Source organism: Copadichromis virginalis, linkage group LG19 (assembly GCF_057382275.1).
Source record: "Copadichromis virginalis isolate Kocher_CV1m ecotype Utaka linkage group LG19, C_Virginalis_male_GT1.1, whole genome shotgun sequence".
Classification (NCBI taxonomy): domain Eukaryota; kingdom Metazoa; phylum Chordata; class Actinopteri; order Cichliformes; family Cichlidae; genus Copadichromis; species Copadichromis virginalis.
Genome location: NC_140636.1, coordinates 14,115,207 through 14,131,676, shown reverse-complemented (window position 1 = coordinate 14,131,676; position 16,470 = coordinate 14,115,207). Strand labels below are relative to the sequence as shown.

At 37.6% G+C, this 16,470-nt stretch overlaps 1 protein-coding gene and 2 long non-coding RNA genes across 4 annotated transcripts; all 3 read right to left on the bottom strand.

Moving 5' to 3' along the window:
* Nucleotides 1-708: 708 nt before the first annotated feature.
* Nucleotides 709-3,851, bottom strand: LOC146685763 (uncharacterized). 2 transcript variants are annotated; one of them, XR_014916869.1, is made up of 4 exons: nt 3,452-3,851; nt 3,134-3,270; nt 2,825-3,047; nt 709-2,736 (listed from the first exon to the last, which is right to left on the bottom strand). It is a non-coding gene; the product is annotated as an uncharacterized LOC146685763 (long non-coding RNA). The 2 variants fall into 2 exon arrangements; XR_014916868.1 differs by having other exon boundaries at nt 709-3,047.
* Nucleotides 3,852-4,684: 833 nt separating this feature from the next.
* Nucleotides 4,685-7,905, bottom strand: LOC146685762 (ATP-dependent DNA helicase PIF1-like). The gene is made up of 2 exons (XM_085442271.1): nt 5,466-7,905; nt 4,685-5,305 (listed from the first exon to the last, which is right to left on the bottom strand). The coding sequence occupies exons 1-2, from the start codon at nt 7,752-7,754 to the stop codon at nt 5,195-5,197; spliced, it is 2,400 nt and encodes a 799-aa protein (XP_085298397.1). The 5' UTR covers nt 7,755-7,905; the 3' UTR covers nt 4,685-5,194.
* A 5,024-nt stretch (nt 7,906-12,929) lies between these two features.
* LOC146685761 (uncharacterized) lies at nt 12,930-15,827 on the bottom strand. The gene is made up of 3 exons (XR_014916865.1): nt 15,639-15,827; nt 14,790-14,815; nt 12,930-13,542 (listed from the first exon to the last, which is right to left on the bottom strand). It is a non-coding gene; the product is annotated as an uncharacterized LOC146685761 (long non-coding RNA).
* Nucleotides 15,828-16,470: the final 643 nt, after the last annotated feature.

Genomic DNA, 16,470 nt, shown 5'->3' with positions numbered 1-16,470 from the left:
GCAGTGTGGATGCTTAAAGCTGAAGCTGTCTGCAAAAAGTAGCTGAAAAAGCTGAAAAGTTGCAGAAATTGTAAAAACTTTGCAGAAGCAAAAGAACTTTGCTAAAATGTAATAACTTAGCAGAACTGCAATCACTTAGAGGAAACTGTAAAGCTGAAGCTGTCTGCTGAAAATAGTTGAAAATAGCTGAAGAAGCTGAAGAAATCAAAGTCAGTGTTTAAAAAGTTGCTGAAATTTTAATAACTTTGCAGAACAATATCAAGTTAAGAAAAATGTAATAACTTAGCAGAAATGCAATAATTTAGAATAACATAACTTAACATAACATAACAAACAAAAGTAGTGTAACCTAGCAGAAATAATATAATTTAGTAGAAAATTAAAAACTTGGCAGAAATATTACAACTTATCAGAACTGCTAGAAATTTGCAGAAATGTAATAATTAGGCAAAACTGTCAACAGATAACAGCTGAAAATGAAAATGCTGAAGTAACCTCAAAGTTACTTGTTTAACTGTGAAAAATTACCAAAAACATTAGAAAAGGAAGAAAACATGCCGGCAGATAAACTAATGTGGAACAAAACCAAGGTAAAATTGCGAGTTTGCACAGCTGGTGAAATCTAAAAATGGCAAAAAAACATAACAAAGGCAAGACCCACACAAACAACATTTAGGTAATAAATGCACAAGATGCTGCGGTCAGAGATTAAAACACCCAAAAATAATGTTATTGAAATGCCAAAAAGTGGCAGAAAGTTTAGAAAGTAGAAAACCAGTAGTAGAAAAGTAGAACATTCAAATATTTTTAGAAACATATGATACAAAATATTTACTCAGTTGTTTCCAATGATTACAATAATGGCATAAAGAAATAAAAATACCATTTGGGACAAACAGAAAAATATTAATAGAAAATGCAAATCAAATTGATCTAAAATCTATACAAACAATTGAAGCATCTGTTGGAATTGTGAACATATCCTTGTTTGCCATGTTTATGTTTATGGCCCTAAGATGCGCAGACACATGATAGGCTATTAACTGCAAAAATATACACATATATAGCAAGTGAGAGACAAAAATATATCCTCTGATTTGCTGGAGTTTTGTGTAAATACCATTTGGCAAGGATAAACAACATGTTCCTATGCCACATTAAAATTTTCATAAGCTTAATTTTTTCAATTAGTTTACAGTTTCCTGATTTGATGATAAATATGGTACCAATCTACAAAATACTGTCAAAATGAAGTCCACATTGTGATATATTTGAGGTGTGGAGAGTCACACAGCTGAACAATCGATTTGCATATTTAAAGAAACAAGGATCAAATAAAGAACATCGTTGTGGAATAAATTACAGTGAAAAATAATCACTGCTTTGCGTTAGAGAGTGACTTATGATGAGGTATTAATTGGCTTAACTTTACCTCTAACAGCTTTTCACATAGTGCTGTGACCAGGCTGAAATCCATCATAAAGTAACTGTAAACAGTAGAACCATTAGCATGAATGTTATGGTTCTACTCTGATCAAAACTCAAGTCAGCTGTGTGACCTGATATAAAATGATAAAGAGGAACACATATAAATGGATGTGACCTTTATGAACTTTTCAAAATGACTTTATATGTCTGACCCATTATCTATATATATTACAGCAGCGGTCCCCAACCCCCGGGCCTCGGACCGGTACCGGTCCGTGAGTCGTTTGGTACCGGGCCGCGAGAGATGAGGCTCAGGTGTGAAATGTATCGTTTTCAGGGTTTTTATCGGTTTTCAGCGTTATTTTGTTATCGTTTTTATCGTTTACTCGGTTTTCCTGGGTCTTTTGACGTGTGTTATGAATAAATTTTCTTTTTTTCGGTACCGGTACTAGTTTTATTTTGTTATATTTATCCGCGACACCTTAAAGGCCGGTCCATGAAAATATTGTCGGGCATAAACCGGTCCATGGCGCAAAAAAGTTTGGGGACCGCTGTATTAGAGCAGATGTGGAAAACCACTGTTAGACCTACTCTATACTAATGTAGTTACTGACACCCCATACTAAGGCAGGATTCATACAAACACACATTATTTATTCTCTTAAACACTTTCTTTTTTCACATTTTGAGATTGTGTAATTTCTAAAAAGAATACATGTAATGGTTCAATAGATATAGTTATTTAAATGTCCATAATAATCACATGATCATTTTTGTACATCCTACAATCCAGGATTTAGAGCTGTGTGTCTGTATGAATTCAGCTTGCTATACTTATAGACTTAGATATATTAATCCACTATTTACCCAAACAAGTTACATTGTTTGGGTAAATAGATTGGGTTTGTTCTACAAAATAATTATTCAACAATAAAAAAAACACAAAAAAAATCTGCACATTAATCCAGAGTTCAGTTTCATATGTCTGATATTGTTTGTTAAATCTGGTGACACAAACACAGTCAATAATTCATTGCTAGCGTGACATGTGGTCCTTTTTGCCTTTGACCAATGATATGCTGGTTACTTGGACCAGTTTAGTATTTGCTGTCACAGAGGAATGTTAACCATAAATCCAAAAGACAAAACTGAAAAAAATATGTTAATTGCAAACATGTTTTTGCTTAGTAAAAGGATTGAAATTACATGGAAACTGTCACCTTAAAGCCTCATTGTAAATATCATCACAAACAGATGTTTTCCACACAGTTAACAAAGCTCCACCACATCCGATCACTGCACATAAATCTAAAAGAAAACAAAAACAAATAAAAAAAATAAAATTAACACAAGGGAAGACTTTTGACTTAATAACTACGCTTAAAATAAGTGTTACCTTTGAATATTTGTGGGAAAAATCTGATGCTACCCCAAGAATACAAAGCCACACTGGAAACGATGACAGGCTTGCAGCCCTCTGTCTTCCTGGAGTCAGGTGCCTGATCAGTAGCAGTGAGTTGACAGAAGTCGGTGTCTGTAAGAGTGGCCAAACACTGATACTCTGTCCACTTGAGTAGAGTCTAAGAAGCTGGAATGCAGGCACACTGGACGAGCTTGTTCTAAAAAATACAGAAAAAGGAACATTTTATTTGTGTTAAGGCCTAAAAACTACAAATAAGTTATGCAATGAACAATGTTGAAATACCTTATAGGTGCTGCAGGCCACATAACCAGAATCCAGAGCAATCTCACACTCACATGATGGTGAGGAAAGACATGAGCTCTGCAATGAGGTTTGAATGTCTCAGTTGGGACACTGAAGAACTCAGAAGACAGCAATACCTGCACAGAGAGACAGAGTAGAAAAAGCATAGATTTGTAATCCATAATGTGAATTAAAACTCAAAAAGTGTCAACAAGTATAATCATTTGAGTGTGGAATTATTTATGCACTAAACAGGATTTTAATTAATTAATTGAATTAAAAACACTGACATTTTTTATCAAAGATAAAGAATCATACCTCTCTCTGCTCTGAGGATCACTGAGCATCTCTGACAGGAAATACAGTTTCCTCAGTATGAGTCATCATTCATGGTCTCAGAGGTGTGTAGTGTGGCAGCATCATGATGGTCTCCAGATCAGGCAGGAGGTCAGGTGATGGGTGTGTCATCTTCTCCATTGAAGACATACTGGTATGGCAGTTCATAAAACAGCAGTCTCTGTGTGGCATGTAGTTATCTGTGCAGTCCAGCACTGATGGATCAGGTTTGGCTCAGCAGTTCATGAAGATGGTGTTAAGATGTTGTTGTTTCAGCTGAGGATGGTGAAGTTTGAAGGTTTTCCCACAAAGGAAACAGGACTGTGTGTGCCCTGTCTGAAAAAAATACATCTACAAAACATAAAGTGCTTTTAACACCACCCACCCATCTCAGCCCCCAAGTGTCTATATAATGCTGGTATGGGGTGTCAGTTACTAAATCTAATTAGTGCGTCAGAAAGCGGGGGCTACACCTAAAGCCCCCGCTTTCTGATGTCTTTGTTTATTAGCAGCTTTTTCCAGCTGCTCAGAGAATTCTGACTTGGCCTTTATCCACCCAAACCCAAACCCACCCGGATAAAGGCCAAGTCAGAAAATTGATGCAGAAACTTTCCATGTACTTCTAAATCAGTTTTTATACAAATTCTGTAAGCTGTGAAAATGTTTTTCTCTACATAATGTATAATTATAGACATCTCTGGTAGCCTAAAGATAGTTTAAAACTTTTAACATTTTTTACCTGTAAAACATGATAAGCAAAACCTCATTCATCCAAAAAACATTTGATTCTACAAAATTTACTATAATCAAGAAAATATAATTGTCTGTATTTATTCATGTGACCCATAATAAATACCTGCATTTATCTGTGATTTATTTATTTACTATTTCATATTTGAAAGCATCTTGGAGGGGAAGATCTCGTTTGTTGAGATACATACGTCAGAGTAAAAAAAGTATCAAAAAAGGAGATGACAATTAACATCCATGAAAAAATGTATAAGTAGATTTAGTCATTTAAAACATGAGAATAAAAAATAAATTATGTCCGTTTAATGCAGTATATTTCAGATCTGAGGTGCATGATAACAGAAAGCAGATCTCCCGGCTCTGCATGAAGTACAGCCATGATTTGGTGACATGATTAATAACATTGCAATAAGAAAGGGTCTTCTTACAGACAGAGTAGGGAAGACAATTTTTTCCAATGAAAAATATTTTTCATACTCTACAATCAGTAAACTCTGTAACAAACATGATCTGTAATTGTTTCAAAACTCACCAGACGACTTCATGATTGGCTCGAGGACAGGACACAAAACACAGGGTTGTGGTAACTGTAGTATGATCTCAGAACACCGGAATGGAGACATTGATCTGGCTGAGAAATAAAAATGAGGTCAAGCAGGGTGTTCTTGTCTGTAGTGGCAGAAGTGATCAGCTGTGAATACCCTCTCGACTGAAACTGCTCCAGAATCTGTTTTCTTCCACTCTGCAACTGGTTCTCATTAAAATCTCCACACACAATGATTGGGTGACAGTCCATTATTTCAAGGGAATCTAAAAGACTTACCAGGTTTTGCATGAATGGTGTCAAACTGTAGTCAGGGGGTCTGTACACAACAGCAATGAGTGCAGGGAATGGAGCCTGAACCTTCAACACTAAAAACTCAAGATCAGTGACATTATGCAGATACTGTTTTACCTGAACCTGAAAATGATTCCTCAAATACACAACAACTCCACCACCACTTCTGCTGGCCATGTGAGGAAAGTTTGTGTAGGACACATGTCTGTTGCGTTTGAACATGGTGTAGCCGTCCAAATGAAGACTGTCTGCAACAAAGGAGCCTTGGAGGTGAGACTCTGTGAGACACAAAACATCTGCTAAACACATTTCATGATGACTCTTGATGTCACTGATGTGAGATGGCAAACCCTCCGTATTGTGATGGATCAGTGTAAGAGTGTCAGGTCTGCTGGCTGTTTCTCTGACCTGAAGAAGAGGCATCATTTCCTCAACGCTGGCTTGTCTCATGGTTTGGAGTGCTGCAGTTACCTCGGGATTGGAGTAAATCTTTTTCTCATCCAAGTCCTGCAAATAGAGTCCACTGAGAGACGTCACCCTGCTGAGAGCAACATAAGCCATACCTGGTTCAAAAATGTTCTTCATTGAAACTACAGCTGTCTGTGTTGTAAGACCCTGAGTTTTGTGAATTGTGCAGGCAAATGCTAGCTTTACAGGAAACTGTCTGCGTACCGCTCCTTTAAACTTCAGACTCTCCTCTGCTCTCTCAATGTAAACCAGATCATCAGATGCTGCATTAGCACTGCGGTTGTGTCTCATAGGCTGCCGGTTGTCCATTCTGAGCCCCAGTTTGATTATGTGTCCATCATTTTCAGATCTCACCACCTTTACCAGTATACCAAAAGCACCGTTGACTAAACCGTTTAGTGTGTCCAAGTTTCTGGTCAGCATGACTCGAGCTCCTTCAGCAACATTCAGAGTGTCAGGTAAATCATTTCTCCCACCTGTAAATGGTTTGTCTCTTCGTTCCATTCTGCCTGTACGTTTATCCTTCTGGAAATCGTCTGCAGTGATGATTATGATGTTTGAATGAAGCTTCTTCAGGGTATCTGTGTTATGGGATTCCACATTCTTGTTGGTGGCATAAATGTGTAAGACCTCAGTTGGACATTCTTCTGGTGCAGTCACAGCCTGTGACAACAAATCTCTGTCGCACTGAGAAAGTTCATCCGTCTTTTCTTTCACTCTAATCCTGTTCAGCATCTCTGCAAAGGCCACATCATCTTTCTGACGCATGATCTCGGTTAGAGTGATCATCTGAAAATGTTCCTGCCATAGGTCAATCTGTTCTGGATCGTAAACGCAGAGAGGTTTAGACTGTCGCACTGGTGGCAGCTGGTAAAAATCTCCAACAGCTAAAACTGACATTCCACCAAAAGGTCTCTGAGTGCCTTTGATTTGTTTCAGTCTTGCATCCACATAGGCAAAAAGGGGTTTTGAAACCATTGAAATCTCATCAATAACAATAATTTCTGCATTCATCAGCTCAGATCTGACTTCATCCAGTTGGTTACCAAGTCCTTGAATGGGTGGTTTCAGACTCCTGGGTAGTTTCAGTAGAGAATGTAATGTAGAGCCATTGATAGAAAAAGCTGCTGTCCCGGTAAATGAAGTAAGTAAAACAGTTGGATTTGATATGTCAGCTTCTTCTGCATTAGCAGGCAGTCTGCTCAGGATCTTTGATGCTTCAGAGTGAATACATTTAATCAGATGTGACTTTCCAGTTCCTGCACCACCGTTGATATAGAAGAAAAATGGATCTGGGTTCAAACCACAAACTCGCTGAATACACCAGTCTCTTATAGTATAGAACACGCAGGCCTGCTTCTGGTTCAGATTCTGATACATTACACGTACCACGGCTGGATCGACTGCAGGTTGTTCTCTGATGGCTCTGATCTCTGTTACAGCATCAGACTGACGACTGTAGTCGGGGACATTCTCCTGTTCGTTCTCATCATCAGAATGTCTCTCAGGAAGATTCTCATCACATTGCAGCCTCACAACTTCAGATTCAGGAGCAAGATTACACCATTCATCGATCACAACATCCCTATTTTGTTCAAACTCTTCCAGTGCACTCTCAATATCCTCAGAGTTCTTCTCATACTTGTCTTTATTTCTTTTCACAATCCGTTTCACAGACTCACTGTGGTCTGAACATGGAAGTCGCACAAAACCCGAGTTGTAGAAGGACTGATAGGTTTGGAAACATTGTGGTTTCAGTTCCTGCTCTGATCTGTGTGGAAGGTAAAGTCTCAACAGTCGACCATAATATTGCTCAGGATCTTTTTCCTGTGAACAGTGGTAATACCTGATTATAGCTGGTTTATCATTCTTTCGCCTTTGTACAAATCCAAGCTGGTTTAGAAGAGGAAGCACATCTTTTCCTTCATTTGGACCACTCACCAACCGGCACAGGGCAGCAAAATCAGCCAGCGACATTTCCTCATATTCTGGGGTCTCAGGTCTGCATTTGTATTTATCACTCAAACTTGTCATCCAAATATTACAGCTGTCATGTGTTGTGCTTTCCAGGAAGCTCATGGGCCGACTCATTTTTACTGGGTTATCATCTGTTGGTACAAATACAACACTGCGGGAACATTTTTTCATTTTTAGGCCACAGACTCGAGTCACACACTCCTGTGCGCTGATCTCTCTCTTTTTTGAGTAAGCCTGCATCACAGCTCTCATTTCATCACATTCATTGACGGTGTTCTTATCAGAGTTATCGATAACTGTCTTCAGGTATTCAGAGAGGCCAGATTCTTTCTTTGTTATATATTTACAGAGGTATTCTACACATGAATAGGCATTCAAAATGAATGAGACATCTAAATTAGAGTTCCAGGCTTCAAGCAGATCTGGGTTGTAATTGTTGATCCAACAGTCCTTTGGGTCACGTTTCAGAATCAGAGCTGTTTTCTTGTTTATGTCTTGGAGGCATTGTTCATACTCATTCATTGTCAAGTTGCATCGTGACAGAATCTGCTCTATGGTGAGGGAAGCAGCTTCAGGTTCCTTCAGCAGGTTCAACAAAGGTCTGAGTTTGGCTTTTGCAGCTTCAGTGTCTGAATCCTCATCCTGTCTCACAATCATTGTTCTTGTGGATGGTGGTTTTGGAAACCCAAATCTACAACCAGAGTTCACACTCTTAAAGCATGTCTTTGTGTGGTTCTTGCTGTGCTTTTGTAGTTCAGAGACTTTTTTGTGCAGTTCAGGTTGTTTTTCTGGATCAGGGAGTTGAGCTGAGATGTATCTGTCCACAAAGTCACAGACAGTTTGGTCATCATCCACATCTGCTTCTACCTTTTCTCGAATCCACAGCAACATGTGTATATGCGGACTACCTCTGTGCTGGAACTCAACTCTGTAAAAGTAATCAATGATCTCACCAAGGGGCTGTGCAGGAGAAAAAAGCAAATCTCTGAACAAAGCCTCAACACGCTTATCAAACATCCGCATGGTGGTTACTGGATTTGATCTTAGAATTTCACACTTTTCTGACCAGTCCAGGGCTTCAAAATCAACCTCTTCACCTTGCTGTCTCTTTATTGCTTGAATCACTTCAGGCCATCTCATCTCAGCAGCAGAGAAAGTGACAAAGAACTGAGGTGTTCCTATTTGACGAATCATACTGAATAAATCTTTGGTAGTTTTCTGCCAGTAAGCTGGAGTTCCTCTGAGTGGCTGCATAAATCTGATTGCATCTTTATTTCTTACCAGCTTCTCTACTTCTGTCTTACTTTGTAACATTCCCGATGTGATTTTGCGTCCATCTTTGGTCATAGTTTTACCTTTCCTTAGCTGTATTGTCATGCTGGAATTAGCCAAATGTATTTCAGTGACAAACTGTGAGAAAAACAGGTAATTTGTGTCTTTAGCAAATCTTGCATCAATGTTAAAAAGCCTTGACTTGAAGTAAGCACTTGGTGTGAGTTTAAGAAGTCTCTTTTCATCCAGTGTATTCTGACCAGTAGGAAACTGCACAGGAAATGCCATGGCTTCCAAATGAGGAGTTCTGAAGAAGCTAACAGGATTGTTTCTTTCTGCAGGAGCCACACAATATGTGTTATCAGTGAAACAGAGAATCTCTTCTGAAATGTCAACAGGCTGCAGACAACTTTCTAGAGCAAAACCTCCATTGTTCAAATCACTTTCTGGTTCATCTGGATTTTGTTCCTCTGGTTGTTCATCACAGGATTGCATATTAATAGCTTGGTCACTTTCAGACTCACTTTCGCACAAAAGGGCATCTTTTTCATAGTTGTCAATTTCCATTAAATCTGCTTCATCATAATCATCACTTCCCATGCTGGCTTCATCACTGCTGTCATCATCAGGTAACGTTGGATCACAAAGCAATGCATCATCTCTGATAATAATATCTGTGTACTGTGGATGAATTTGTTTGAGTTTACGCAGGGCTTGAATGAGTTTAGACCAGGTGACAGTCTGGAACAGCTGATGGCCTTTGTAGCACAGTCGTCTTTTCAGCTTTATCCTCATGATCTGTGATTGGCTTCTGATCCTCGGTAAACTGTCAACTGTTTGTTGGACCTCAGATGGTACACACACCACATTACCACGTATGAGTCTCTGTCTGCCCTTTGGAAGTGGAATAATCTTAGCAAATGGTATGCATTTGGCAATCAGATGTCTCTCCAGAATGTTGAGATCGCACAGTTCAGCTGGAATATCCTGCAGTTCTAAACCGTTGACAGCAGCAAGTCTTGGCATGCGTCCACTTTTGAGGGAACTGTGACACGTGTGACAGATATACTCCTTTTTTCTCTCAACAGGAAAGCTGCAGTGATCATGACATGCTTCATCACACACATGAACAAATTTACCAGTTAGACACTGCTGAGCTACAATTTGGTGTTTTGAGTAATTTTCTCTTTTGCAGATTTTCACCTGATTAGGAAAAGAAGCTTTTAGACAAACAGTACAAACATAAGATGGTGCTGACTTAATGTTTGATCTGAAACGAGATATGGCCTCATTCATTAAAGTGTTCTCTGGATGACACTGTAAACTGTCAGCTGGTCGATGCATCTGACGATATTTTCTTTTTATTTTCATTGCACATCTGATATTATGCATCTGTCTAAAAGAAATACTGTTCCAATATTTTACTCTCATTCGTTCTCTCATATTGTCCTTGTGTTGCTGCTGAAATTGTCTCTCTTCTCCATAACGTTTAGTGATGTAACATTTTTTTTTCTGTCTAAATTCTACACTTTCTTTATATAGGTTAGAAACATATGACCTCATGTAAGCTTTATGTTTCTCTCTGAATCCAGCACAAGTTCTGTAATTTCTTCTTATACGTTCCTTCTGCTGTTCTTTGAATATAGGAGATTGTCTATAAGATTCTTTATATGTTTTTCTCATACGTTCCTTCTGCTTTTCTCGAAAAATGGGAGATTCTCTATATGTTCTTGTTATACGTTCCTTCTGCTTTTCTCGAAAAATGGGAGATTCTCTATATGTTCTTGTTATACGTTCCTTCTGCTTTTCTCGAAAAATGGGAGATTCTCTATATGTTCTTGTTATACGTTCCTTCTGCTTTTCTCGAAAAATGGGAGATTCTCTATATGTTCTTGTTATACGTTCCTTCTGCTTTTCTCTGAATAAAGAATCTTCTTTATACATCCTTATGACACGTTCTCTTTTTCTCTCTCTAATTTTAGCACTATCTCTATAGATTTTTCTAAAATGTTCTCTCTGTTTCTCTCTATATGTAGCATTGAGTTTACACAGATTATTTTTGTACACACTCTTCTTCTGTCTGTGATCAGGATCATGAGACTTTCTGCTAGAATCTTTTTTCTTTGCCTTAAAGCTTTCATCAAAAGCGTACATCTGTCTTTCTTTCTTTTTCTGATTTTCCCTTCTCTGTGGTAGTTTTTCTTGGACCAACAGTCGTCTCCTAATCTTTCTCCTTTGCTGTTTATTATGCTTCAACAGTTTATGTGAGAGTTCATCTGTTGTCATAGTTAAACAGGAGGCAGTGTTTAAATCATTCAGAGGAACAGAATCTTTTGTTACCTGAGTGTCTCTTACAGAAGATGCAGAGGTTTCTATTTCTAAATAATCAGAATTGTTCAGCTCAGCAGCTGGCTCATTTGAATAATCCACTCTGGATGACATCACTTCAGTAGCTAAAGTGTCGGCCATAGTTTTCTGTGTTTTCTCAGTGGATTTGGGGGTTTCAAATTTAGGTTCATTTAAAGCTGGTGCTGGAACAGTTGTAGCTGTTTGTCTGTTTTCATCAGCATTTCTTTGGTCAGCAACGTTTTCACTGTGGAACTCAACAGGCTGTAGTTCATAAGTGCAGGTTGGTGCGATGCTACACATTCGGTACAAACGTTTGATCCTGTCAATCATGTCGTTAAGACGTGTGAATTTTAACATAACTGCAGTTCCACCACTTACACTTAGCGACAATGGCATTCCTGTAGACTTACGTGGGTGAGGATCAAAATATGCGTATTCACCTGAAGTCAGCCTGGAAACTGCAATGGCTGTTCCTCCCATGACTAGCAAAGCATAGCAAATGTCTGAAGCCAAACACTGTAGTCCCTGTTCAAGGCTCGGAAGATGATCTGTACCGTCAAATGTGCCATAAAGAGCAAACTGAGACATGTCGACTTGATACTCGTGTCTGCGGCTGATGATCACAGTGGGAAGTTCATCACAGGCTAGAAACACGCTGTTCACAAACCTCTTTCTGGCATCTGAATACACGGCATGGCCTTTGTCCAACACACGGTTAAGATCTGCTCTGGTAATGAATTCATCCTCGTGTAAGAATGACAGGAAAACCAAACTGTTCGCCATGCATTGCTGATTCCGGTACTTTCCATACTTAGCATTGGCCTGGCTTCGGGATGCACAGATGCTACTCACTCGTGGACGACTTTCACTGTTTGTAACCTGTACATGAGACGGTCCTGGAGCTTCTCCATCATGCTGCGTTTGCACAGTTAGCTGGGGTTCAGTCTGGATTACCTGCTGTACTTTAGCATTTGGCACCGATGATGAGCAAACACCTCTCTTTACCACATCTGCATAAGACACTGCGGCTGTCTGAACGCTGAGCTGCACTTCTGGACTGGGAATACTTGTAACAGACACCTTTACCTGCTCACCGGTCTGAGAAAGATTTACCTGTTCCTTCTGCTTTTGCCATCTAAGCTTCTGGGACTGTGACCTTTGACCTTTCCTTGGCATTTTGTGCAAGTACAAACTGGACCTTATATGTATTTATACACAAATGTATACAAAAATCAACCTGTAAACACTGAAAAACTCCTCAAGTTTCTATTAAATGGATAAATGTAAAACTATACAAATGGTAAAGTGTTCTTATAACTGTTTAATTGATGTAAAAGGCTGACTTAAATACAAACTCAATATAAAAGTTATTGAAAGATCTTTAAAAAGTTTTATTGTAGCTTTTTCAAAAACTGTATATTATACTTTTTTTTTTTAAACCAGACTGGTTAATGAATAGGTCTATACTTCTGTGAAGTAATATGCAGAATAAATCTCAACAATCAATCAACAGGCTATAATAAAACTCTTAGTTTTAAAGTAGACTTTGTGTAAATCTTTCAGATATCTAAAATCTAAAGCAAATATAAGGAGCTGTGGTGGTGATCAGATGACAGGCGATGAGGATTCTTCAGCTGGATGTTCTGCAGCAGTCAGGAAACAGGAAGTCTGGGTTCTCAGGGCAGCCTCTAGATGACAATTGTAACTGAATACTTACACTGAGTGACAAAAAAAGGGTTTGTCCTTAAATAATAATAGTTTAAACTTGTAGTCAAATGTTATAGCCAGTGAAACAGACTTGAAAAATGTATTTGAATCTAATTTAATATTTATCTAAATAGAGCAGTCTGAATGTATATATTACAAAATAACCAGATTGTCTTATTACAAATAAACCTTTAAGAGGTGTATATTTTATATAATTTCTCAAAGTAATTGCACCTGTAAGCCAAACAGCCAATCAATGTTTATTCCAAAGTGTAATGCAAAATTAAAATGACAAATTTAGGGCTGTGTAAATAGTTTCTACAGTGACTTCTACTGTACTGTATATTCAACTTCTTACTTGTAATTTCCAGTAAAATGAGTGGATATGAGAGAGTTTAACGACAGGAAAGAAGGAGCAGTGAGAGCAGAGATCTCTCAGATTTCTGAAAACAGATCGTCGAAGTTGCGGTAACTTCAATTTCCAAAAACTTGGTTTGTTGTCAACCTTGGTTTGTTGTCAAACTTGGTTTCTTGTCAAACTAGGGCTTATGCTTGTCAAAATTAGATAGAGTACATGGCGGAGAAATGATAGAAGATAGAATCCCTTGTCAAAAAAGATGGAGCAGGGAGAGGGAGAGTGATAGGACAGACTGAATTTGCTTGTTAATGGCTTGTTAATGATAGAGGGAGAGGGTTTTCTGCAGCAGGTCACCTGTAAGACAGAAAGAAAGTGGAATTAGACACACTTCCAATAAACCTGGCTTTACCCTATTTTTCAGACTATAAGGCACATTTAAAAGCCTTTAATTTTCTCAAAAATAGACAGTGCACCTTATGTATGGTTGTGCTTACTGATTTCAAACCAATTCTATGTGGTACACGGCACTCTGTCAAATGTTCTAGTATGACTTTGGTAAGCTACAAAGCAGCACCACTTGATGTATCGTCGGAGCATGGCTACCATAGTCAGCACCCTCGTAGAGTAATTCGTACTGTGCTTCAACATAATATGGTGTGTGTGTATAAGGGCCTGGCACCTGTTGAGAGCCATGCTTATGTAGCAGATTTCAAACTGATCAATCCACATTCATCAGTCCATAAATCCTGAAAAGTAAGTGTATTGTTCTGTATTTTATGTCTTACAACTGAACAATTTTGAGAGTTATTGTAAATGAGTTGAATAAAGTTTGACTTATCTGTTTTGTTTGGCTTAATGTGCCTTAGAATTTAGTGCACCTTACAGTCCGAAAAATACAGAACATATATATCATTACACACTGAAGAGTTGTACAGTACATTATTAGATTCAACTGAATAAAAATGTTTATCATATGGTGGTGGAACATTTCTAAGGACATTTTCGCATTCTATTAACACAATAAAAACAAACAGAGTCTGTAAACCAAGATATGGTGCTATAGTAACTTACTATAAACATTATATGGTCAAGCTAAACCCACACAATGAAGTCAGAGCAGACAGTTTCAGACCACCTGCTTTAAACACTTCACATGCACTCAACTCACATGATCCTAAATGCCCAAAGGTCTCAAATTCCCATTTCTGTGTGTACTTACCTGGTACAACAGTATATCATAATGTCTGGGGAGCAGTTAACATAAAAGTAAAAAAATAATTTACTCAGTATGACTTTTGGCAAAATGAAAAATTTGGAGACAGATGACTCCTAAACAGCAGTTTCTACATTTTTCAGTCAAATTTGGGGCATGTTTAATACACACTCCACTAAATCTACAATAAACTTAGCATGGCCGATATTAGGGCCTAATTAAAAATGTACTATGATGATAAGAGAGATCTGTAAGTCTGGAAATGTTTACATAGACTTTTCTATGATCTGATTATTCCCAAGAGCTGTGCTGACTCACTGCACTAAACTGAATCTCCTATAATGAGAAACATTTCCCAGAACTGCACCTCAGACAAACCTTTACTTACCAGACTGAGACGATCAGATCAGCAGTCTAGAGAAAGGAAACAATTCATCAGATCACTGTTTGATGATTCAGACTGTTGAGCCTCTTCACACACAATCCAATTTACTGTGACATAAATTAACTAGTAAATTTATTTAAGGCTTTATGAGCTTACTGTAGTCTAAAGAGGAGATAAATGAACTGCAGCGTCTCACATGGCTATAGCAAGTGTAATAAAAGCATTCTTTACTACAGAAATACAAAGAATAGCCACCAATATTTGTTGGCACAAGTGCAGGATATACCAAATATTTCCTACACAGAAGCTTTGTGGCTCCAACATTTTCTACAACAGGTCAGTACTAGTAAAGTGTGAAAACCAAAACTTTTAAAAATGTTAGATACAAAGTAATTATATAAATCAGAAGCAACAGAAAACCTCGTCATGTCTGATATGAATATGTAAATCTTAAAATAAATATTGACATGTTACAATAGCAGAGGTGCACCATGTTTTGTAATTAAAATTAAATGTCTTAAATTTTTACACTAAAAAGTCCTCTCATTGTACCCGTTGCTAGGAATATTTATGTATTTTGCAGTGTACCTTTTTGGCAACTTTTCTATTTAATTTTAAAACACATTATATTCACCAAATAAGTGATAAACTAATTAGACACACTGGCTGTAATGTACCTAACAATGTCCACTCACACCTCTGGTTCTCTTAGTTTTTCATTATGACTTTGTGTTTTTGCCAATCAGTAAATGGAAACATATCACAAAAAGTCAGACTACTGTATGTAAGTTGCCAAATGTGCTACGCAATGCCAGGTTCATACTGCTTCAGTTACAATCACTGTTTACTTACCAGCAAAGGCAAAACCAAAGATCTCTTTCACTCTGTGTAACAAAAGACAAAGCACAAAAACACAGAATAAGACAACTCAAATCAGCATCACAGTCAATACTGCATCACTCTGTGTAGTCCAAAAGATTCAGTACACTTCTTTGTTTACCACAGCAACAAACAACTCACCTCTTTTTTCTACACCTTATTAAAGATTACGTCTTCATTAAGGTAAAATGTGGTTTCATCCATTTATAATAAGCCACACACGTTTCTCAGTTATGTGATAGCTCTATTAGTTTGGTGCTATTAGATAACACAGTAGATTTAATAAGCAATGATTTACTACACCTAGCTCTGCACACTTTATCAAATTCTGACATCACAATTTCAAAGCATGAACAATCATAAATGAAAGCTTGGATGATATTTTTGTAGGCTTCAACATTTGAGTTCGTCTGCATTCAAATTCTGCTTCCTAAAAATATTATCACCTGCACACAGTATCATTTAATATGCTGTTGTTTTAAATATCTACATATCATATTTATAATATTAATGGTGCACTGCTGCATTTTATTTATTTGAAGGTAGACGTTTTTTATATTTCGTTAGTTTTTCACAAAGTGAGAAGTTAAACAGAACTGCAGGTGAAGGTTTTATTTTAAAAAAAAAACAACCTGCACAAACAAGTGTTTGTTAAACAGTTCTTAAAATTTAACTAAAAAACTAAAATTACCTAATTAAAAAAAACTTCTTGTTAAGAGATGTTATTATTCTTATATTATGTGTTTCATCCTCACTCTCTCTCTCCCTTCTGTTAATTAACCCACAGCACAAAAACACACCGGTA